We start from the raw sequence: 25,974 nt of genomic DNA on the forward strand, positions 1-25,974 counted from the left end.
CTGATTCATGTGTGGGGAAAGATGTTGGTTGCCCCCTTGATGCCTACCAGCCAGAAAAAGCTATGGGCCTGCCCTTTTATTGTTTATTTAGTATAACAAGCCAGAAAGAGAAAATTAATACTTCAGTTTAAACAAACAAAAAAACATAGCAAACCCAGACACCAGCAGCCAGGAGAGGCATACTAATGAATCAGCTGGGTCTCTCTCACCAAATCAGTTCCCTGCCACTGCAGAGGTCCCAGGAACTGGTGCTTTTTGGTCCCTTCTGTTCGCTGACTGTGACACACAATAGTTAAGTCTTCAGAAAGCTGTAATACTTTAGTCTAGTCCAGGTTATTGATTTTAATACAGGGGTAACTGGGTGGGGTTTAGGGGCCTGGGATACACAGGAAGTCAGACTGGATAATCTGGTGGTCCCTTCTAGCCTTAAAAACTTCATGACTGCTTACCCCTAATAAGACCCACATTTTTTGTTCAGGATGTGAGACATGAATTGCCTTTCCCAGCTGCTGGCATTTTATGGGCCTCACCTCTACCTCCTTTTGGCTTCAGCTAATCAGCCCCTATTGGCTAATCTATGTTTTGTTTATTAAAAAACACTCCAAAGAGATGTCACTTATCTTCTCCACTTCTCTGGCCATTCCCACTTACTGCCTGTCTCAGCTGACATTGCACAGTCCTCAAGCCTTGGCTGCAGTACCTCAATCTTCCACAACAGAAATAATAGTCATCTCACTGTGCCAACATTTTTTTTTTTTTTTTTTTTTTTTTAAATATCCATGCAGCTCCATAAGTAAACAAGCCTAGTTCAGGTAGAACCATTTTCAGCTGGGCTGACTACTTCTGTTCCAACATACTCTCAAGGGGGGAAAAAAGAGATTTAACAAAATTTAATAACGTAAGTGTTGACAGACCCTTAAATGCAGCAGATCTAACTAAGAGTAAGTTAGTATATAACAAGGTAGTCCAGGGTTAAAAAATATTCTAGTCTCAAAACCACCACAGCATACGGTAATAATACTACTTTACTCTGTAATGCCATCCCTGCTTTTTGTAAAGAGCCACTCCGTGAAACAAAAACATCTACTCACAGGACTATAGGCTGGGAAGTTACTGCTTTATTTAACTACGTCACAAGAGAGGCAGAAGGGCACCAATTCCCACTCACTACATATGACGTAAGGGCGGGGTAGAGCATGGCTCCATCCCATAAAACCCAAGGAAAGCCAGTTAACTATGCTAACCACTTTACTCCCAGAATTTTAAATCACTTTGCAGACATTCATTAATTAAACTTCCCAACACCCTTATGAAGAGGCTACTGAACTCCCCATTGTAATGCATTGGCTTTCCTACCTGCACTGTACCACAAACCTAAGGCCTCATCACTGTACCACAAAATAGGCCCAATTCCTCCTCTGGCAGCCAGCAGTCCCTATAGTGACCTCTTAAGCATATTCAGTGTAGGGGTTTGCACCAGTTGAGCTAATCAAGGTTTGCACCTGCTTCATGCTCAATCAGCACAGGCTCCAGTTTGTTTTCATCTGCACTAATGAGTCAGCACCACTGCAGTACACCAAATGCTTGCCATAGACAAGGAACTGGGGTTAGTCAAAAGGGATAGCTCAGTGGTTTGAGCATTGGCCTGCTAAACTCAGGATTGTGAGTTTAACCCTTAAGGGGACCACTTAGGGATCTGGGGCAAAATCAGTAATTGATCCTGCTAGTGAAGGCAGGGGTTGCTGGACTTGATGACCTTTCAGGGTCCCTTCCAGCTCTGTGAGATAGAAATAAAAAAAAAAAAAGTGTGGACAAGATTTTAGGCTGATTAACTCAGCGTGCTGGAGTACTGGGAGGAAAGTCAATGTATTAGAATGGGGATTCCAATCCTCTGCTTCCTCACAGCAACTCCTTTCAGCACAACAGGAAGTGATTTGCCTAGCTTCACACAGAGGACTTGAGTCCCCTTTCACTTGGTGTAATCATCTACCTGGCAGCAGCAGGAGAGCAAAACACTACCACAGTCAAATTCTCCAGTCACTTAAACCAACAGTAGCATTTTATGCCCAACTTTGCTCTCCTAGAAATGACCATAGAAGGTGGGAGGTAGTGAAGAATCAGGGCCAGGAAAATTGAGACAGAGCCAGGAATATGATCTGGGTTTCTGACTCTAACCAAAGACCATCCTTCCTGGCCAAAGCAAGAAGATGAAAAGAAAATATACACATAGAGATGATATGGACATCAGCATAGTTAGGCCACTAGGATAGCAAGGAAGAAGGCACTAAAGAGCACAAACCACTACTTGCTGGGGCTTTCAGTAATGCAGAGATCCAGCTGACCCACATGGCAGGGTTGGTGGGGAAATCCTGAAGCTGGCTCTATATGCAAACAAGTTTTGGGGCAGTGGTGAACTTCCTTCACCTTTCAAATTATGGAGAGCTGGCCCTATAAACATTCACAGACACCAGCTTCCCAAGTGTGCTCTAATAAAGAGCAGTCCATATTAATCCATTGCTGGAGGAAGGACAATTCTGCAGAAGTTTTAGCAGTGTGATTAGGAGACACCGAATAGGCTTCAAAAGCACAGTTTAGGAGCAGTGTTATTAGCCTCACCTGTAAACAATTTTCTTTTTGATGCTCCAGCTGGTGTTTGAGTTGCAGTACCTGGTCCTGCAATTTCAGTCGCTGGGAAGATTCCTCTTCATATCTAAAGTAGTCAGGGATAAAGAGAAAACTCTATCACTGTTGTTCTTTCACACGGTATCAGTCCAAATCAAAGTGGTTATGAAACACGAACTATTAGCACATCCACTGGGGAGACTGAGGGGCGGGAGGGGCGATCCACAGGAGGATGAAGAGCCAGACACATTCCTCTGCCTCCCCTGTTCAGAGGTTATAGACAGCTGGTGTGATCCGTGGGGCTGACTATGGCTTGCACAGCCTTAACTTGTGTCCTGTTACAAAGGCCACATGGAACATTGCTAGGGGGACACAATCACCAGGACAAGCTTGCACCGTAGCCCTACTCCTTCTAGCCTGCCTCCATTGAGAACATCACCTGCCCTGGAGGAAGCAAAAGTCTATTCTGGAGAGGCATGAAGACCAGCACTGCACCTGACATGCAGGCCCTTTGTGCGAAGTTATTTGCTGGGGGCAGAGATTATGCCTGTCCTACCTGCCTTTTCCCCAGGCTGGCTAATACAAAGGTAGTGCAACTACTGGTGGTATCCTGGTTCTGTTGAAATCAACAGGATCTTTTTCACTGTCTTTAGTGGTGTCAGGGCTTTTCCCAATGAGACTGGCCTGAAGTGCCTGGACTATAAATGGATCTCAGAGCTTTTAGTGATAACTTTGCTTTGGAAAAGAGTAGTAGTTTTACGATAAATGGAGAAGTATAAATAGCATAAATGTTAGGAAAAAAGCTGCTTATTGAAAAAAAGGACAATTACTTTGCAATTTGGCTGCAGCTTCTTCAATATGCAGAGAGAGAGAGAGAGAGAGAGAGAGAGAGAGCGCAACCAGTAGTAGCAAGTAAGCCACTGTTTTTGGGATCCCTTCTTTGTTTCATAATAAGCATGTGAAAAATGCTTGCTTTGGTAATGAGGTAGTCAGGGCATTCTTAAATTATTGGTTTATTCTCCCGGAATAGTTTTAAGTATTTTCCTGATTCATATTTTCCTTTTCTTTCTGCTGTTAGCAATGGTGGGATCTATTTATTGGAGCAAACAGCCCTAGTGTAGACGAGGCTTTCTACTTCCCGGCCAAGCAATGGTAAATGAGTCTACTTTTATTTGCAGAATTGGGGCCCCATGTTAGGAACCAATTTAGACTGAATCATATTGTAAGGATGAGTCTAGACCAGTGGTTTTCAAACTCTTTTTCTGGGGACCCAGTTGAAGAAAATTGTTGATGCCCGCAACCCAACGGAGCTGGGGATGAGGGGTGTGGGAGGGGTTCAGGGCTGGGGCAGAGGTTTGGGGTATGGGGGTGGGGGCTGCGGGGTGCAGTTGGGAATGAGGGATTCAGGGTGTGGGAGGGGGCTCTGGGCTGGGGCAGGGCGTTAGGGTGGGGAGGGGGTCAGGGCTCTGGGCTGGGGGTGCAGGCTCTGGGGTGGGGCTGGGGATGTGGGGTGCAGGAATAAGTTCCAGGTTGGGGGGGCTCAAGGCTGGTGCAGGGGATTGGGGCATGGACTTACCTCCAGCAGTTCCCAGTCAACGGCGCAGCCGGGGTACACCGCGGATCACACGGTGCCCTGGAAATGACCAGCAGCAGGTCCGGCTCCTAGGCGGAGGTGCAAGACTCACACCTCCAGGCACCGCCCCCCAGACACCGGCCATTTGGAGTGCGGAGCCAGTTCTCGGGGCGGGGGCAGCACGTGAAGCCCCATGGCCCCCCTGCCTAGAAGCCGGACCCACTGCTGGCCACTTCCAGGGCACAGCACGGTGTCGGAAAAGGTAGGCACTAGCCTGCCTTAGCTGGGCAGCACTGCCAACGGGGCTTTTAGCGTCCAGGTCGGCGGTGCTGACCAGAGCAAGGCGACCCGGTGCTTTACATGTTGCGACTGATACCAGTCAGCTCTGTGTTCTTGGGGAACCAGGGCGCAGTATCCAGCCTGTCTGACTCATGAAAGATACCCCCCACACACCAGCCTCTGCTTAAATCAAAACTGATCAGAGAAAAGACTTGCAGAGAGCAATGAAGGGCGGATGGGAGACACACCTAGACCATTCCTGACAAGGGTGATAAGATTAAGATATCTCTATTAGCATACAGAATGAAGAATAGAGACAACTCCCCTAGCCTCATCTCCATGAAAGATGGGACAGGGAGACATCTCAATTTGCATACAGAATAGAGAACAGAGAACCGCACTGAACTCTGGGACCAGAAAAAGCAGGGAAGCACTGCATCATGGGAATTTCTGCTCCAGATGTTAATGAACCTATGCCTGCCCACACCCAGCTCAGCAGTTATCAGACCAATTCTAGTAATGAATCCTTGATTGATATCCAAAATACTGAAGCAGCCTAGTGCCTGCTGTGACTCCAAACCTCATCTTGTTTTCTAATCTCTAGTCTCTGTCCCCATCCTGACTCTGGCCTCCTGATTCCAGCCTAGTAGCTTTCTCTGACCTTCAATCTCTGCCCATACCTGACTCTGACCCTTGTTGACCGATGCTGGCTCTAGTGATTATCCCAATCCCTGCTTACTGACTACCACTTTGCGGCCATCCTTGACTTGTGGACACCAGCCCAGCTGTGACCACCAGACCACACCAGCTACGCTTGGTTCCTTACATGTATCTAAACCCAGTTTAAGTATAGTTCCTTAGTTCAGATGGAACCCAGTGGGGTCAGGTCCTCAGCCATTAGACTCTAGCTCTGCTTTTTGTATGCCATGTGAGGGAGTCAATATCTATCCAGGAACAAGTTACGTATTATGACTAGAAATACACCTCGACCCCGATATAACGTGACCTGATATAAGACGAATTTGAATATAACGCGGTAAAGCAGTGCTACGGGGGGGGGGGGGGGGGGGAGGCTGCACACTCCGGCGGATCAAAGCAAGTTCGATATAACGCAGTTTCACCTATAACGCAGTAAGATTTTTTGGCTCCTGAGGACAGCATTATATTGGGGTAGACGTGTAACTAATAAAATGTTCTGTTGGTTTTTTTTAAATTTCTTGTAGTGATATCCATAAAACTATTGTTACAGGCTCAGTTAAGTTATAGTTATTCACCAAATCCAGCCTGTGTGTAAACTGTGCATGTTTACTGACTCCCTTGAATTTGGCCCAAGACCTTTCATGACTTAATTGGAAGGTATGCCTCAATAAAGACTGCAGAAGGCTGCGTCATGTATGTGATAGTTAACACAGAGAAAGGGGATGAGTTGTTTAGGATAGTTCAGGAAGTGATTTAGATGCACACAGCATTTTACTGACAAATAAAATTAGCAGTTAGGGTTGGTTGAAAATTTTCTATTGAAACTGTTTGGGGGGGCTTTAACTAAATGTAAAAGGTCAGTTTTCCTCAAATGTTTTTTTGATGTTTATTTTGGATAACTGAAAACTTTTGACAAAAAATTATTCCTCTCTCCTGCCTCCAGTTTTTGGCTGAATTGTTTTCAGTTTTCATCAGTTTTTGGCCACAACTGAAACCTTTTAACTTTTCAGGATATCCTTTTTTCAACCACAATAAAAATGGACATCTTCTGCAGGAGGGGAAAAAAAAAAAAAACATTTTTCTGGTCTGCTCTTTTGGCAGGTCCCATCCCTCAGGAGTTCAGTCAGTCTGGACTGAAGCTAACCAAGGAAAAGTGAGTTTTCTGCTTACCCTTAATTGAGATTTTGGGACAGACAAAAAACAAAGTCCTAACCCTGAGAAAGTAAAAGCAATTCAAGAATTGAATGCATCAACATACGTACCAGAACTGAGACGTGGCCTAGGTTCATAGAATCATAGATATCAGGGTTGGAAGGGACCTCGGGAGGTCATCTAGTCCAACCCCCTGCTCAAAGCTGGACCAATCCCCAACTAAATCATGCCAGCCAGGGCTCTGTCAAGCCAGGCCTTAAAAACCTCTAAAGGAGATTCCACCACCTCTTTAGGTAACCACCTCAGACAATACCAACAAGACCTTTCTACAGCAACAAAAACAACGAAATGAACTATTAAACTCCAACACATCATGACCATGGGCGCTAAAGCAAGAAATTGACTTCGAAAAAAGTAAAAGAAATGATCTCAAGAGCTGCATTTCTCAAATACTGTGATCTGAACAAATCCACAAGGATGAGTACAGATGCAAACAGCTCTGGCCTAGGTGGTATATTGTGGCAACAACGTAGGTCTGAGTGGAAGTTAAATTTTGCTCTGAACACTCTCAGAAGCAGAAAAATGTACACAGTGAGTGAAAAGGAGTGCCTGGCAAGCCTACAGGCATGTGAGAACTTTTACAGATATCTGTGTGGACTGGATTCTTTTGCACTGATAAACAGACCATAAACCTCTTGTAACCCTCTTCAATGGAAAAGACCTGGATCAAGCCACGCTGAGATGCGAACGTCTTTTGATCAGGTTAATGCAATTTAACCCAGTTGCTAATTATGTTCCTGGGAAAAATCTGGTAACAGCAGATGCTCTACCATGGAGTCCAGTATCTCACTCAGCACCTGTGAGCTCGAAGATGATGTAAAGGTGTATGTGGATGCTACAGATGCATACAGACCAGTGGCAGAAAAGAAATTACACTGGCTACAAAAAGCAACCTCAACAGACACACAGCTTCAAGGAGTTGAAAGTTACATTACAGCTCATTGGTTACCTGGTTGTTGCAGAGTATTTTTCCAGGTTACTGAGAAACTGAAGTGCACTGTCTCTCACTTTAGTATTCCAGAACAACTAGTGATGTATGATGGACAATGGAATACAATTCACTGCTGTAGAATTTAAATAATCCCAAATGAAATATGATTTTGATTATATTACTAACAGCCCACATTACCCACAAGTGAATGGAGAGGCTAAGAGAGCTGTATAGACAGCCAAGAAAACCCTACAACATGAAGATACATTGCTTGTTCTTCTGAGTTACCCATCAGCACCAATAGTAGTTACTGGATATAGCCCAGCACAACTCCTGATGGGAATACCACTCAAACCTACTGTTCCACCTTTGGAAAAAAAACCTATCTCCAAAGTGACCAGACAAGAAGCGAGTAGACAAATCAGATAAAAAAAAAGCTAAAAGAACACTTTTACAACAGATGCCACTCAATTAGTCTGGGTCTAGAACCTGCTGATGGTGTTCGTGTCAAATGGATGGAGAAAAAGGATCGACTACCCCAGCTGTTGTAAAGAAAAAGAATTCAGCGCCCAGATCATATGTGCTTGAGCCCAACAGTGGAAAGTTCAACAGAAACCGCTGACATCTACAGTTTGTTTCTCCAGAAAGAACAATAGCAGCACAAACTCTACAGATGGTGGATGCAGAACAAGACTCCTCCTCAAGGATTCCAAACAGTGGCGTAGCCAGGTGGGAGGAACAGGGGGAGTGATTAAAAAAAAAAAAAAAAAAAAAAAAGCGCTACCTGCTGTGGCGCTTTTATTCACCTGGCAGCACTCCACTCTTCGGCAGCGGGCCCTTCACTCGCTCCAGGTGCGTCTTCGGCGTCACTGAAGGACCTGCCGCTGAAGACTCGCAGAGTGAGAGAAGGTTCCGCCGCCGAAGTGCTGCCGAAGACCTGGAGTGCCGCCAGGTGAGTAAAAGCACCGCAGTGGGTGGGGCCTTTTTTTTTTTTTTTTTTTAAAATCGCTCCCCTGTTCCCTCCGAGGGAGTAAAAATTAAGAAGTCCCCAAGAAATTGACAAGGCGCCACTTGCGCTCAGTGGGGGAGCGGCCGCTGCCCCGCTCCCCCCCCAGCTACGCTACTGATTCCAAGCCAACCACAGCCAGTCGCTGCAACCAGTAGGCAGCCAGATGACCAAGTTGTTACACGGTTTGGTCATGTAATTAGAAAACCAGCACAATTCAGAGACACTTAGGAAACTTAACAGTACTGAACTTTAAAGTGTACGTTTTGTAAATGGTAGGAATGTAAAACTTAAAAGGGGAGATGTCATGGAGTGCTAAACTGTACTGTACTGTTCAGCCATTAGGTGGTGTCATGTGTAATATACTTAAGCTCAGAACAGCCATTCCTGCCATTACAGGATCTTATGGTGTACACATCTCTGGTGTATCTCTCTGGGAAGAAAGCTCTGTAGCCAATCCATATCTGGTACAGAAGCCTGACCTGCTAGTAGCAGGCCTACAACCTACCATGTATAAGGTGTACATGACATTTTCTGACCTGCTCTATTGGCAGATCCTATCCCTGAGGAGTTTAGAGTGTAAATACTCAAAAAAGCTAGGAATGGCAGAGAAACATTGAGCAAAAGGGCTTGGAATTAAGGGGGTTAAAGCAAAGGCAGAATTTTAAACTCCAATGGCAGCTGCTATTTACCCAACAACAAGTAGGCAAGTAGAAAGTAGGTTGTGCCCTTAACAAAACAACCCCATTGGCCAATTCTGTCTTCAAGCTTAAGCTTTGAAACCCAGGATGTAGTCTACTCCTAGGACACATCCTTGTCTTCCTCTTGGATGAATAATTTCCATACTGTTATCTATTTAATGCGCAACTGAGACGCTCCACAGGAGAGTTCAACACATGGTCATTGGCAATAATAAAATGTAGAACATTTAGCAGATGAGATTGTTCTCTACAATGATCAGAGCATGGAACTAGGAATCAGAACCCCTGTTCACTACTATTCATGACTCTGCTACTGACACTTAAGTAAATCACTCACTTTCTCGGTGCCTGAGTCTCTCTGTCTGTGAAATGGGGATAACATTATTTATATGTCAGAAGGGTAGCCGTGTTAGTCTGAATCTGTAAAAAGCAACAGAGAGTCCTGTGGCACCTTTAAGACTAACAGAAGTATTGGAGCATAAGCTTTCGTGGGTGAATACCCACTTCGTCAGACGCCGTCTGATTCGTGGGTGAATGCCCACTTCACCCACGAAAGCTTATGCTCCAATACTTCTGTTAGTCTTAAAGGTGCCACAGGACCCTCTGTTATTATTTATATGGGGTATTGTGAAGCTTAACCAGTGTTTCTAAATGTTCTCTGAGGGCCTCAGGAAGCAAAATGCTACAAAAGTGCAAATCATGATTAAAATCCCCAACTATTTCATCAAGCAGTGAAAGTGTTGTTGTGTGTGAAGACCAGGGCATATTCTCCTCTTGGTGTCTGTGGAGATGAGGATGTGTAAAAATGCCCGGGGCTGTACTAAAACGCCAGGCACTTCAACACCCCTCTAAACATCCTTGAAGTCCCATGACATCCACTAAAGCAGAGATACCTGGAAGCAACATTTGAAGGGATTTTAGCAGGGAGGACCATGATGGGTTTTAGCTTTTTTAAAAAAATCTATGTTTAAAATAAATGTCCAAGAAAATCAGAAGATAAATCAGAGAATTTTAAATTTATATTAAAAATGATCATGGAGAGCCTCCACGTTAAGGCTGTCATTGCTCCAGCTCAGATCTTGGCAAGAGTCTTGGGCAATTGTTCACATCCCATGTGTTCTATTAACTAGGCAGAAAGGGCTGAATGACAACCTTAGGGCTAAATCCTGCAGGTTTTACTCAAGCCAAGCTCTCATTGACTCCACTGGGAATCCTGCATGACAAAGGATTTCAAGATTTACCCTTGAAACATGGATTTCCTATCTACCTACAGTTTAATTCAGAATGTCATCACCATTATTGATGGTGGACCATTTCTACATACCATTATTTATCATTTTTATAAAAAGAAGAACAGGAGTACTTGTGGCACCTTAGAGACTAACAAATTTATTAGTCTCTAAGGTGCCACAAGTACTCCTGTTCTTCTTTTTGCGGATACAGACTAACACGGCTGCTACTCTGAAACCTATCATTTTTATATTATATTATTTATGTATTATTATGGTAGTACTTAGAGGCTCCATTGTGCTAGGTGCAGTACAAGCCCATAGTATGAGACAGTCCCTGCTTCAGAATATTTACAGTCTAAATGGATAGAACAGACCAGCAGTTCTCAACCTGCGGCCCGTGGGCCACTTGTGGCCCAATCAGCACAGAGCCGCAGCCCATGTGACATTCTCCGGGCCATACAGGTAGTATTGGATGCAGCCCACAATGGTAAATAGGTTGAGAACCACTGGAACAGACAAAGGGTGGGAGGAGAAGCGGGTGAAGTGATTTGCCTAAGGTTACATGTAGTGGTAGAGCCAAGAATAGAACTGAAGGTGCCTTACTTACAGACCAGTGCCCCATCCATAAGAACACCCTGTCTTCCACAGGACCAAAAAACAAGGTGAATCTCTTTTTCTATGTTTAATTAGACATAGGGAATAGCAAACTGTTCAACTTCTCAAACCTACATTTTTCGAGATTTTGCTTCCAGCCTGCGGAAAAGCTCCCACTCAGTGCTTTGTTTTCATATTTTCAGGTGCTAAACTGGCCAGTTTTTATCTTGTAAAATAGCCTTGGTTCTTTGAAGTGATAGTCTGTGATCAAAATCTTGTACAGACAGCCATGTCGTGTTTTTGCAATTACATTCTGCTTGCTTGTTAACAACCCATGCAATTTCTAGTTTCCCATAACTAATGTAAGGATAATTATCACGTAATCTGCTAGGTACACATTTAATTAATCCATGAAAAATAGTAAAAATAGTAATAATTATCAACTAAATACCAAGTACTGTATGTTGGTCTTAGGTACCCGTGTGATATGAGAAACAGACATGCAATTACAATAGCCACTGTCAAAGAAATATAGCTATCAGAGCCTTTATATCTTGGATGTTGGTTATTTTGGGACCTCAACTCATAATGGACTTCCAACGCGCAGGACAATTTCAAATTTATGGGAATGAGTGGCGTATTACTATCTCAGAGTAAAATTAGCCTTTGTGGGACTAAGATGTGCGTATTGCTGGCCCTGTGCACAGGGATGGATTGCACCCTAAAATGCATTGATAAGTGCTCTTCTTTTAGGTGCTTTTTAACTCTTAGGCAGGGTACAGATCAATGTGCTCTCCACTGACTTGCTGCTAGAAAAGCCCCAGCTTCCAAGTCTCTGGTCTGTCAACAGTCATCACAGTGGGAAAGAGGGAGACCACAAATATTCATCGATTCTCTAGCTGGTGCTACCAAATGGCATGGGCTAACTGTCGGAAAAGGAAAGATCATCTCGCCCTCAACAGCTCCTGACTGAGTGAGAGGGAGAGAGTTAATAGTGGAAAGAGGATGGGCAAAGAGAAAATGGGGAGAATTTTCGAGGGGGAAAGGACAAAATTGCAAAGAAGGGGACCCCACTAAATAGTCAGTGGAAGTCTCTTAATATCCTAATGCCAGCCACCCTGAAGCTAATAAGCAGACTTGCATTGTCTATCTCCATATCCTTCCAGTAATACAACGCAGTGCTATAAGTAGCACTTTTCTGATTTGCATCCATTCTTCCCTCTGTTGGAGTACAACAGTTTGATAGGGAAATATAAGGACACTTAAAACATACACTGAGGTCTGGTGCTTTATATTAAGTATAAAGGCAAAAAGTCAAAGGATGTCAGGTCATGTGACTATCTTACTGGGGAAAGGATAGGATATGAAAGCCCAGTGCTCCATGCCCGACCACACACGCAAAGCAATTCCTTGATCATTGCATCCACTGATCGTAGATGAATAGCTGCTGCTCATATTGAGAGGCACACAAGAAGCAGCCAGAACAGTCTATTGAATAGTTAATAATGGGAGCGGCAACAATTTTCTAAGCTCCTTTGACTGCTGCTATGTCACATTATTCTAAATTGCTTCTCATCAAAGTTTGCAGATCAGAATACAGCCATTAAGTCTGGCAGCAAAGCAGCTAATCTGAATTTGTCACACTCATGAGCGATGCTCAGCTACAGTATTTTAAATAAATCTGGGTTACACTGGCACAGGTTACGTTTGCTAGTTGAGGACAAGCAGCACAGGGTGCGCAATGTGGTTTGTACTGACATTAAAAGTCCGAGAGCAGGGAAAACCCTTTTGGGGGTCGACTTGCCAAGCTCCCGAGTTTAGCATGGCTCAAATAAAGTAACGAGAGAAACTTCCAGGACATTTTCTGCCTTTTTAATCCATTGTTCATTTTGTTTTTTACATTGAAATTATTCTCAAAAGATTTATGCTCTCTCTAAAGCAGTCTATGCCTTACAAAAAGCAGTAGGTTAACCAAAGCACCACTCCTGTAATAAGAGTGCTGCTCCTTATGAGCTAAATCCTGTCATGTGAGGCGTCTCGTTGACATTGCATTACAGAACTCAGTAGTGCTACCAAATAAGATTTGCTCTGATGTATTTAGGATATTGTGGACTATGTCTAGGACTATGCTCTGGCTGCTTTGTGGCTCCATGCCAGAAAGCCAGCTTAAATGGCTACAAGGGAAGTACACTTGCATAAAGGGAAATCTCTGGGTAATCTAAGGCCAGTGAATCAGCAGTTCATCTTTTTGCTGTCAGTGTAGCAGCTATAACCACAAGAAAGTGGGCATGGCCAGAGCATCACTGCACTCCAGCTATTCCCAACTGCAAACACAACCCCTGAGGATCGTGCCAAAAGCTGCTCTAATTCATGCCAGAGACTATCAGCCCTCAGATGGTCTTAGAATCCTAGGGCTGCTAAACTGCAATACAGCCACCATTGCCCTCCTCCTGAGATGCAGCAAGCACAGCTTGGATGCAGCTGAGTGTCTGGGCTTGTACCTTTAAATACGCATTGCTCTTTGATACAAGATTAAGAGGTATAGCTTTTGTGAATACAACAGAAATAACCAGATTTCTGCCCGAAATCTAAACTTAGTTTCTTACCTTCTTTGAGACATCAAGATGTTTTTATTTAGCTCCTCAAGCTCTTTCATGGCTAGATCCAGCTGTATTGAGGATAATGTCCTTTGGGTTTTCAGCTCTTGCAAATCTGTTTCCTTCTGGGCCATGAGAAGTTTTAAATGCTTTAAGTCCTCATCTTTCTTCAGGAGTACGGTATCCAGCTCCTCCTGTCTGAGCGCACACAAAATATCAGTCAGAGCCAAAAATTAGAGATTTACTCTGCTTCCGTTTTTTAGAAAAATGAAAATTAAACAGTGATATATTGAACCAACGAACCAAACAAACAAAAAATAGCGTTAGATTCCAGCTGCTCCTACTCAAGTGCACAATGGGGGGCAGACAACACATGGAGCTTTCTCCCCCAGGGCCCACTCCCAAAGAATATCTCCAGCCACTGCCGCTACTGAAACGGCTCTACTTTCCAAAATGCAGACTTTTCAATACCATATTATTTATAGGCAGGGTTGGTAGCACTACCTATTATTAAGGTTGCCCAACACTTCCCATTATAAGAACCTGTTTTCACTTGCTTATAAGTTTGCCAAACAAACTGTTTGGGCTCAAATTTTCCATGTTGGGTATTCTGCCTTAGGTTGAATTTTTTATTTTTTTTGAAAAATTTCAGCCAAAATAGTTCAGCTATTTCTGAGAACAAGGCGAGGGGAAAATACGCTTGGGAGCACGGACTTTAGCAGGATTGGCCTTTTTGTCAAAAATGTGCCTTTTGCCTTCCTCATAAAATCTACCCAAATTATAAACTTTTGAAATTTGCAGTTCACAATGCTCAGTAGAGACTTGTTAAAACTTTGCAGCTTCAGTCCCTGAATATTCTGCCCATACTAAACAGGCTAATACCCAGGACAAAATTCCCCTTCATTGCACAACCCTGATTCATCCCCAGAGTAGGTACATCCTGTGCACAGAAAAAGGACAAAATGTGGAAAAAAATACATCTTTAAGGTACCACCAGACTCCTTGTTGTTTTTGTAGATACAGACTAACACAGCTACCCCCTGATACTTGAAAAAAATACAGTAACCCCTCACTTAACGTTGTAGTTATGTTCCTGAAAAATGCAACTTAAATGAAACGATGTTAAGCAAATCCGATTTCCCCATAAGAATGAATGTAAGGAGAGAGGGGGCAGGTTAGGTTCCAGGGAAATTTTTTTCACCAGACAAAAAACTATATTATATATCGTGACAAGACGGCCGATGTAGTATGGTGGGTCCTGCGCTTTTCTTGGTGGGGGGCTAAGATGCCACCCCTTGCCCCTGCTCTTGGGGCACCGAGGGCCCCACTAGTGGCCCGGGAAGGTGGTAAAGGAGGGAAGTGGGGGAGGGTTTGGGTTTGCTTCTTACTCTGAGCCCCAGCCCCTCTCAACCCCTGCAGGTTCTTACCCTCTTTCCCCTTGGGTGGGGTACCTTCGGTCCTTAAACGCTGGGGGAGGAAGTCTCCCTCCCCTGCTGGGGCAGGGTCTCCCTTACTCCGGTTTTCTGATCTTCCAAGTCTCACAGCACACCTCCAAGCTCCAGTCCTCTCTCCTGCCTCCTTCTCCCCTGACTGCCTGAAGCAGGGGGTTTTATTAGGTTGCTAACCGGGCCTTAATTGACTACAGGCTCTCCAATTAACCTGTAGCAACCCTCCCTAGTCTACAGGGAACCACACCTTAATTAGCCTAGGGCTTATATACTTCCCCTCGATCACTCTCCCACTGCTCCCTGGTCCTCCTGTATCACAATATATATAAGTTTTAACAACAGGATAAGTTTTAAACAAACAATTTAATATTGTACCCAGCAATGATGATTGTGAAGCTTGGTTGAGATGGTGAAGTTAGAGGGTGGAAGAGGGTGGAATATTTCCCAGGGAATGCCTTACTGCTAAATGATGCACTCAGCTGAGCCCTCAGGGGTTAACACATTGTTAATGTAGCTTCACATTCTACAAGGCAGCATGAATGGAGGGAGGGGAAACAGCATGGCAGACAGAGACACATGTGTATGTGTGTGTGTGTGTGTGTGTAAGAGGGAGAGAGAGAGAGATGCACATTGCCCCTTTAAGTAGGCTGACCCCCCCCCCTCCCCCAAGCACATTGCCTTTAAAAAAATCAGGAAGTTGAGACAGCAGCTGCGGCCAGCAAGCTCTCTCCGGCCTGAGCCCTGTCCTGTCACCACCTTGCTCTATATGGAGAAGAGGTAAGCAGGGGGCAGGAGTAGGGGGAGGGGGACTCCCTGACATTAGTCCCCCTCTTCCCCCCTCCCCCGCACAGCAAGCAGGAGGATCCCGGGAGCAGCTCCAAGGCAGAGGGCAGGAGCAGCAATTGGTAGCCTGCTGGGAAGCTTCTGCACAGGGAACTTAGGAGAGTAGGGAGCTGATAGGGGGCTTCTGGTCCACCTTGGTTCCAAGCCCCCCCCAGCTAGCTGCAACGGGTTGCTCTTCCTGCAAGCTGTAGACAAAGCAAGCAGCTGCCAAACAACGTTATAAGAGAGCATTGCACAACTTTAAACGAGCATGTTCCCTAATTGGTGAGCAACGTAACAATGAAACAACGTTAACCAGGACGACTTTAAGTGAGGAGTTACTGTAGTAGGTGATCATGTAATTAAAGATTGTATCATAATGTATATGCACAATGGGTCTGATTAAGGTTGACCAGGCAACCTTAATTCTGGTATTTCTTAACTTTTGGATTCTTGATTTTGAAATCTTATTATTAATATTGTTTTAACACAGCTTGTGTGCAATATTTTAAAATAAGTTGACAAAACTGCTGTTATTGTTGCTTAAATTGTTAACTCAGGGTTCAGGGTTTTTTGTCCTTTTTGATACAGTACATACAATTCATAAAGTTATTTTGGTATATCCACATGCATGGAATCAGTCCTTACTGTTTTCTTGACACTAGTTTGATCTCCTAAGCTGTAGTCTCAGTGAGTGTTATTAACCAATACCATACAGTAGAATCTTGTTATTTTTCACTCCGTTAATCTACAAGGCCAATAATTCTCATACAAGAAGTGTGGTCTCATCCCACTTCTCTGCAAAGATTTAACTGCATACACAATAGAAGCATGGAGGGCAAAGTCACCTTTGTGCAGTGGGCCAGCACGAGGCCTGTCTGTCACTTAAGTCCCCAGTAAACCCCTATTTTTGCATAAATTAGATGCTATGGTGATGGTGTTACAGACCTGATTGAGTTCCCCTAGTGGACAGTCACCAGTCTGTTGTAATTAGTCCCAACCTTTGGATCCCACGTTTCCAAGCCAGTGGGTCTGGCCAGCATCTAGTCACAGTTTCTAGCTCTAAGGTGCACTCCTGAATGCAAACTCCCTGTCTGCCACCCTTTTCTGAGATGTGGGACTCCAGGGCCCAACTGCCCTAGGCCCTAAAGCCAGCACTCTGACCTCCCAGTTGCTTATGCATGCTTCCACCAGAGTTCCATCTCTGTGAGCAATCTGGTTTATCATTTAACTCCTTGGGGACCATGTGGCAGGCAAGGCAAGGAACACAGGCTTTGCACAAGGGCTTCTAAAACCATAGTAACATTGACTCTTAAAGCATACAAGAGTTACAAATCTTTGGGCAAAACAACAAATGCCTTTACACACTCCACACTGTGTCTATGCTCAGCCCTTCTTCTGAGCCATTGGGCCCACTCTGTGTGCAGGTGGGTAGGTCCTTCCTGCCTCTCCTTCTATTGCTGGCAATGGTCAGACTGTGAAGAAGAGGGAGACTGGAACTGATCCTGCCTTTAAATAAGGTTTCTGTCCCCTTTGCCATGTGACCAACTGGTCAGCTTAAGACCCTAGTCAGGTGTCTTGCCAGGAAGTTCCAGCCACCCTACCCCCAGTCCAAACTGGTTTTCTTTCAGTCTGACCAGTCTCTGTAGCAAACCATTGTCCTAGGATGGATCCTTGTGATTAGAAAGAAAATCATTGTTGATCACTCTTGTGTTAGTCTATTCAAAGAGGTGTCAAGCATAACAATAAGCTACTTTGGGCTGTCCTTGACATCTCTAGACACTGTTGCCAACTCTTGTGATTTTAGCACATCTTGCATGTTTTTCTTAAAGCCCCAGCTCCTGGAATAAAGACATTTCATAAGAATCTCGGTTTTATTCTGAAAAAACAGAAAACAAAACAAGACCAAAAAAATTGTAAATTTCTAGTCCTCACAATTGCTGAGAAAAGTTGCTTGAAAATGTGAACCTAGTGCACCCTAAAGGCTCAGATACCACTATGTGAAGAACTCAACATTTATTATTTGTTTTTAAATCTCACTGTTTCTGGAGGTTTGAATCATGATTTTTGAATGCCTGAGGTTGGCAAAACTAGATATCACAAGTTTCTTAGGGCAGGGAATTTCTTTTATTGAGCTATAAAATGCCACACCTGCCTCATTTCTCTCTTTAAATAAGAAAAACAACTTTCCATCAGAACTCTGTATTCGGTGCAGAAGCCAACAAACCTGCTCTGGGATCTGATTTCCATTTGAGAATTCTTGTGTCCGCTGATTTCAGTTCTCATCTTGCCACAACTGCTCACTTCTAGTTGTTCCTGAGGTGCAGGCATCTCCTTCTTTTCATATATGCCAGAAATGGCAGCCATCTCATCTTTTAAATGGTGAGCCTCAGATGACAGATCAATCTACATGGTAAAAGATGGAAGAAATGGCCACTTGTAACTTCCAGGGTATAATCATTGTTTTACCAGCTCAAAAACTGGTTATGTTGTAATCAATCTCCTCCCCCAGGTTTCCTATTTCAGACCTGACCCTGCAATAACAATGCTCCCATTGACTTCAGTAGTGTACAGAGATGAAAGTAAGCCAATTCGGTCTGGTGCGGTGTACCGGCAAGGGCCAGTATGCCGTGCCGGACTGGACCGGCTTCTGCGGTGGTGATTTAAAGGGCCCGGTACTGCAGCCGCTGCGGGGGAGCCCAGGGCCCTTTAAAGCGCCGCCGGAGCTCCGGCGGCCGGGCTTGGGTGGGGATTTAAAGGGCCTGGTGCTCCGGCCACTGCGGGGATCCACGGGCCCTTTAAAGCGTCCCTGAGCCCCGGGGCTCCCAGCTGCCTCTCTGCAGTTGGTAGCTCAGGGGTGATTTAAAGGCCATGGGGCTCCCAGCCACAGCCGGAGCCCCAGGGCCTTTAAATCTTGAAAGCCTCCTGCCTCTTCCGGTTGAGGCCACGCCTCTTCCAGTTGAGGCCATGCCCCCGCTCAGGACTCCAGCGTACCGGTAAGTCCTTTAAGTTACTTTCACACCTGGTAGTGTAGGATAAGGCTTGCCTTCCTTCTGCCCCACGTTAAAGAGTCACAGAGAAATAACCCTTCCCACAAGCCATAGAAGAGCAATAGCAGGGTTGTTTTGCTATAATTTTGTTTTGCCTTTATCGTTTAGGCCCACATTTGTAAAAGCACGTACACAACTTTACAAAACTGGGACATATTCACTTGCATATTGAATTTGTAAAATGAAGCACTCATCTCTCAGACTCAAGATGATGGACTCTGGACTGCTCTGATACACCCACACAACCCCATTCACTGAGAATGCAGTAGGATCCAGGAAGCAACCCTGCTATTGCTCTTCTATGGCTTGTGGGAAGGGTTATTTCTCTGTGACTCTTTGACTTCCATGATGGTGATACTCATTTAAAAAATAATGCGTTAACTAAATCTGTGACTGAACTCCTTGGGGGAGAATTGTATGTCCCTGTAGCGGAGTGGTCACCCGCTCCGGCCCTGAAGGGGTTAAAACAGCCCTGGGAGAGGGCTGCTCTGGGGAGCCAATAGGGTAGGCTGATTGGGGAAGCAGCCACAGCTGGAGCCACTCCCCAATCAGGCCACAGTTGGCCCTATAAAAGGCTGTGGGCCAGGAGCACAGAGAGTCTCTCTCTAGCTGTGGAGAGAGATGGGCCTGGCTGCTTGGGAGCACAGCAGAGTACCTAGAGTAGAGCAGCTGGAGAAAGGCCAGAGGAGCTGGGGAGCTCTGGCCTGGAAAACCCCTAGGCTGCAGGCCTTGCTAAAGGCCGGAAAGGGTACTGGGGTTGCAGAGGTGCAGCCCAGGGTAGGCAAAGGCAGCAGGTCCAAAACCCCTTGCCAATGATGAGTGGTTGATAGACTGCCATCTGCCCCAGTGAGCGGGGGCTAGATGGTGACTGGCAGTAGCCACTGAGGCAAGGTTGGGGTAGAGGGTTGGGAGTTCCCCTGGATGGAGAGACCCAGAGAGTAGGGGTACTGCCAGCGGGCAGCACCCAAGGTAAAGGGGCACCAGAGTCTGTGAGGAAGACGGGTGCCAGCGGCAAGCGGGACATCAGCCAGCAGAGGGCACTCCGGAGCTGGAGAGCTAATTCCCGAGACAACCAGCAGGAGGTGCCGCACCAGTGAGTCGTCACATCGCTACAGTCCCCCAGGGCCAGTTTTAGGCCAATTCGCTGATTCCCCGGAATCGGGCCCCGCGCCTTAGGTGCCTTTTAAATTTTTTTTACTCACCCCGGTGGGCGGCGGCGGTCCGCTCCGGGGTCTTTGGCGGCTCCGCTCCCCTGGCCAGAGCGCCGGCCGGAGCGCAGCAAGCCCCGTGGCCCCGCTCTCCCGGCTGGAGCTCCGGCCAGAGCACGACAGCCCCGCGGCTTCGCAATTCTGGCCGGAGCGCTGCAGCTCCATGACCCCGCCGGAGCACGACAGCCCTGCAGCCCCGCTCTCCCAGCTGGAGCTCCGGCCGGAGCGCGGCAGCCCCATGGTCCCGCGACCCCAGCCGGAGCGCTGCAAGCCCCGCGGCCCTGCTCCCCTGGCTGGAGCTCCGGCCGGAGCGCAGCAGCCCCGTGGTCCCGCAACCCCGGCCGGAGCACGGCTGCCCCACGGCCCCGTGTCCCCAGCCGGAGCGCGGCAAGCCCCGCTACCCCCTCCCCCAGCCAGCAATCCGAAGTGCCACTGAAGACTGGGAGCGCCGCCCGGTGAGTACAAGCCCCAGGAATCGGGCCCCGCACTTGCTAAAGCCGGCCCTGCAGTCCCCTGCTCTGTTTTACCCACATTCTGCCATATATGTCATGTTATAGCAGTCTCAGATAATGACCCAGCATATGCTGTTCATTTTTAGAACACTGTCACTGCAGATTTCACAAAACGCAAAGAAGGTAGCAATGTGAGATTTCTAAAGATAGCTACAGCACTCGACCCAGGATTTAAGAATCTGAAATGCCTTCCAAAATCTGAGATGGACGAGGTGTGGAGCATGCTTTCTGAAGTCTTAAAAGAGCAACACTCCAATGCAGAAACTACAGAACCCGAACCACCAAAAAGGAAAATCAATCTTCTGCTGATGGCATCTGACTCAGATACTGAAAATGAACATGCGTCGGTCCACATTGCTTTGGATGGTTTTCGAGCAGAACCCATCATCAACATGGACGTATGTCCCCGGAATGGTGGTTGAAGCATGTGCATCTGACACGTAAATATCTTGCAACACCGGCTACAACAGCGCCATGAGAACACCTGTTCTCACTTATAGGTAACATTGTAAACACAAAGCGGGCAGCATTATCTCCTGCAAATGTAAACAAACGTGTTTGTCTGAGCGATTGGCTGAACAAGAAGTAGGACTGAGTGGACTTGCGGGCTCTACAATTTTACATTTTTATTTTTGAATGCAGTATTTTTGTACATAATTTTACGTTTGTACGTTCAACTTTCATGATAAAGAGGTTGCTCTACAGTACGTGTATTAGGTGAATTGTAAAATACTGTTTATTTTGTCTCTTTATAGTGAAAAACACTTGAAATCAAAAATAAATATAAAGTGAGCACTGTACACTTTATATTCTGTTTTGTAATTGAAATCAATATATTTGAAAATGTAGAAAACATCCAAAATATTTAAATAAATGGTATTCTATTATTGTTTAACAGTGCGATTAATTACGATAAATTTTTTTAATTGCTAGACAGCCCTACTAACAACCTGACCCTGACACCGCTAGGAAACTTTGTGATGAACCTGAATGTTGATGTAGAGTGTAGAATCGCCCAAGGCGGAGAGAAAGCTGCCAAAGTACAGTAAGTAGCTTTTAATATAATTGCAACTCTTCCCTTCTCAAATGCTCAATCTGATTGACCAATTACAGTGGTTAATTCTCTGAGAAACAACCTATCATTAACTGTACTTTGTTCTAGTCTCACTGGTCCTTTCATGGCAGCCTCTGGTGAAAGAACTGTTATGTGAGATCTCATTCTCTACAATAAAATATTTTTGATTGTTTGCAATAAATAGGAATGGGTTCATAAGGAGAATAATGAATTCATTGCCAGTCCTTTACTAAACACTTATTGACTGTCAAGATACATTAAGCACCCATACTTTATACTGGGCCCTGAGCTTATTCTTAGCTAGCATATATTAGTGTGTTAAAAACCACTACTCAGTACATTAATGTTAAGTGAAAAATGGTTTCAGTAACCATGAATCAATTGCACAGTGCGTTATTTTGCTATAAATATGACATTTTATCATTATAAATATCTTCCATAGGAGGTGATTGTGATCACATTGACTACATAATCAATCAGCACTGACAAAGGAGAACAAAGCCCTGTATTTTACATAACTACACTCCATGCCCCCTTGCTACTCTTGTATACTGGAGTGAAATCCTGGTCCCATTGAAGTCAATGAGACATTTTCCGTCAACTTTAATGGGATCAGGATTTCACCACAAGAGTGCTTAATGGAATATGTGCAATCTCATCTATTTCTCTGCTTTCCTCTAACCTTCTTGATATATGGGGCTAATCAATGTATCAATACAGTTTTCAGCATCTAAAGTGATTGCCATTAAAGAGTCAACATCCAAATTCAATTTCCTTCCCCAGGCATGCCATCTCTACAAACTGCAAGGAGTAGGGTGGGAGGTTGGGATAATGGAGAATCCGCTACAGTGGCTCTCTTAGGGTGATCCTCCTGTGTCATGCTAAGTGGACTTCAGAAAATCTTTGCTCTGGTGGAAAAGTGCAAAGCTGTCCACATGCAGCCCAGGCTCTGGCCTGTAAAAAGCTGGTGGCAAAAGTAACTGTAAAGATGATAATGTAGGAAGTGTGCTCATCCTCTCTCAATAACTTTTGTATCCCATTTTCTTAGTTTTACAAGTCCCCAAAGGAGGTTCTACTTTGTTACACTAGTGTAAATCCACAGTCTGTATTTTTTCAAAGAAAGTTGACAAGAACTATGTACAGTATTATAGTTGTGTTCTTGGATTTACAGTTGCTGTACAAAACACTTGTCAGCACAGTGTAAATTGGTACTGTGAAACACGTGGGGCCTGCTCTGTAATAATTTATGAATATAGTATGTGATGGGGTTATTGAAAGGTTCACTGTATGGATATAGTGAGTTAATTCACAACAGGATTGTCAGGAAATGGAGACAGAAAGTAGGACAATAACCCGGATAACAGCCTCTCAGCAAACACCTAGGATTTAGTGTTGCTACTCACAGATCTTGTTGAGCTGCCCAAACCAGTTTAACTAGGCTCAGATAACAGAGGAGACTTGATTTAGAGTCTCACTCTCAGAAGAGGAAATGAAGGGGAACCCAGACTTCAGAGGATGGGTTATCTGGGAACTTAGATGTGTCTATTGCCTACTAGGGATGGTAAGCCTGCTAGGTAAGAGAGAGATGAGTGTAGACCTCGGTTGTTTTAAAAACCTTTTCTCCTGTGTTATGCTTTGGATGGGGTGTACTCTCCACACTGGCCCTGAAAGGTAAATTAGGCCCAGTTAACTGCCAAGCTGCATGTGGAGGAGGAGCCAGGGAGCAGGGATTGATTAATTAGACTTGAGGCTCAGCTAGGCGGGAACAGATGGGGCTTATATAACCCAGGAAGCTGGTAACAGAAGGGGGCTGCAGGAAGGTAGGCTGTAGGCACTCCCTGGGAGGAGGAAGTGTGTTGGGACTATGGAGGGTAGTCCACAGTTGCTCCCTGGGAGGACGGAGTTGGAGGCTGGCAAACCCAAAGGGAGAGGAGTGGGGAAGTCAGGAAGATAGGAGGGTGCTCAGGGGAATAGCAGCAAGGAATAGCAATGCAAGTCCTGGCTGCTATCCGGAGGGCCCCGGTGCTGGAACCCAGAGTAGAGGGTTGCCCCAGGTTCCCCTACCAGCCACTGGGAATGTGGCACAGACCAGGCAGAGGACAGTTGACTGCCTGGGATGATTTGTCCTGGAAAGACTTTGATAAACCAGAAGGGGGGAACACATATGGTGACCCAGCCGGAGAGTCAAGTCATGAAGAGGAGGCTGCAGTTCCTGGAGCGAGAAGGGTCCACAGGACAAGAGGATGACAGATGAAGACACCACCAGAGGCGGGTGCAACACCTGACAGAGCTAATCCCCAGAATGGCCAGGAGGAGGCATCCACTAGTGGTGAGCGTACCCCGTGGCATTCCCACTGTTAAAATTAAACAATACTTTGCTTTAAGAAGGCTGTTTTGCCATTGTATTCTCTAGTGGTCATAGTATCCCAAAGGGAGGACCTGCAGGTACCAGAACCCAGGTAGACCTGTTGGGATAAGTGCACTTAATCCACAGGGAGCTGTAGCCTGACATATGGTCAAAGAGAGGGAGAATTGTGTGACTTACCTCCAGGGAGGTAAAGGTCAAGGCCTCATGCTGGTGGGGAACACCTTCAGAAAGACCAGAGAAGGGGTCAGAGGTTCAGCCAGCCCTTTAACCATGACATGGTACTATAACCTTCCTGGTTATGGTATACACATCCCAAAAGACAAGTGGCCCTTTTGCAATCACACTGCATTGTCAACGGTAGTTAATCCACAATTAGTCTGTCTCTCTTCATATGCTGCATTCTAAGTAATGCTCCCTTAATTTATATCTAGGTTTGGATTTTTTCCCCTCCAAGATGTCTCTTTTTCACTTGTTTATACTAATATTTGAGCTCACTTTGACCAAAATATTATCCAGATCTAGCCATATTTGTAAATACCTGTCACATTTACAGTATCTTTCATCCAAGGATCTCAAAGGTTTTTTTAAAGTATTATTTAACAAAGCCTCACAACACCCCCAGCTGGAAAAGATAAAGAGTGTTATTACCATTTAATAGAGCAGCAAACTGATAGATCAAGGGTGGGATTTTCAAAGTCCAAGAGATTTAGGCACCCAATTTCCACTAGAAAAAAATTAATGGAAGTTGAGCACCTAAATCCCAGCCTAAATGATTTGCTTAAGGTTGCACAGCAACCATGACAGTATCAGAGCTGGGGAAAGAACTCATGTCCTGACTCCCAGCTCACCATACTAAGCCTTGCAATACATTGTATATTTATTATAGCTTCCAGTCTCCCACACATTTGATCAATGTCAGATTAAACTCCTCCTTGCGATTGTTAATGAAACCTGTTCATGACATCTGAACATGATACTGACACCTGAAGTTTTACTGAGTTTATTTCTTTAATCATTCATGAAAAGCTGGATATAATAATAAGCTTTGTAACAGAGAAAAATATATAATGATTACTGGTGTGACAAAGGAAAGAGGAGGAAAATCTTTAGTCAATATTCCCTGGGAAAAAGCATTAAAAATAAATATTATCTTCACAGATGGAATACACTGAGTAGCTGACATAGTTTGTTGACAAGTAATTATTTAAAAAATGGTAAAGAACTATTCCCTCAGTTTATTGAAGCACTGTCTTCTTCTTGGATATGTTCTCTACTCAATGACAAACTGAGAAATGCAATCCAAGTTAATTAAAACTATTAGCTAAATAGCAGAGACTCACATTCAAAATATGGTTCTTATCTTGTTGTGACAAGCTTTGTGTCCTAGCAAATCCTTTTGCACATAACAGTGGACAAAATTTGTTTAGAAATCTAATTATATCAGCCCTGATTCCAATGAGGCAGAAGAAGCCACAACAATAAATCATGTCAGTGTATGGAATGTGCCTTTCCAGTATTCAGCATCTAGAACGGTGGGCAGAGAAGCAGTGGATCATGTCAATACAAAGTATTCCTAATGCACAAAAAGCTGGAATCTACACACTTGACAGGAAGGGTCTGTTATTTGCATTGATACTGAAGCAGTTGAAGTATCGAAATGAGACCAAACCATTTTTCTTTAATATCAAACCATCTTTAATGCAGCCAGAATTCTTACTATATAAGTGCCTGTATACCCTAGAGCTGGCTATAGACTTCAATTCATTAACTTGATTTCCCTTTTCCACTTCCTTATATTGCCTCCTCTAGGCACATGCTGGCTAGATAGTAGGGGAGGAAAACACATAGTAAGTAATATTCCTCACACTCTTATGTACCTCCATATCATTCTGCAGTACATTGCTTTCTGGGATATGCTGAAGGTGAGAGCTATATTTGTCAACAGATACCATGCAATTACAACAGCAGTCTCCTGTCCTAAGTACCAGGAAAACTCATATCTGATATCATTTCTTGTGGCTGTTGGCAAATGCTGATTTTTGGCC

At 44.8% G+C, this 25,974-nt stretch overlaps 1 protein-coding gene across 1 annotated transcript in view; it reads right to left on the reverse strand.

The window, feature by feature from the left end:
- LMNTD1 (lamin tail domain containing 1) overlaps nucleotides 1–25,974 on the reverse strand; it is a 321,294-nt gene that overhangs the window by 253,636 nt on the left and 41,684 nt on the right. The window contains exons 2-4 of the mRNA XM_034782870.1: nucleotides 17,944–18,122; nucleotides 13,456–13,644; nucleotides 2,617–2,710 (exon numbers count right to left, since the gene is read on the reverse strand). Of these exons, the coding sequence (XP_034638761.1) occupies nucleotides 2,617–2,710; nucleotides 13,456–13,644; nucleotides 17,944–18,122 (462 nt within the window). The remainder of the gene's footprint in view (nucleotides 1–2,616; nucleotides 2,711–13,455; nucleotides 13,645–17,943; nucleotides 18,123–25,974) is intronic.

This window comes from Trachemys scripta, chromosome 1 (assembly GCF_013100865.1).
Source record: "Trachemys scripta elegans isolate TJP31775 chromosome 1, CAS_Tse_1.0, whole genome shotgun sequence".
NCBI classification, from domain to species: Eukaryota; Metazoa; Chordata; order Testudines; family Emydidae; genus Trachemys; species Trachemys scripta.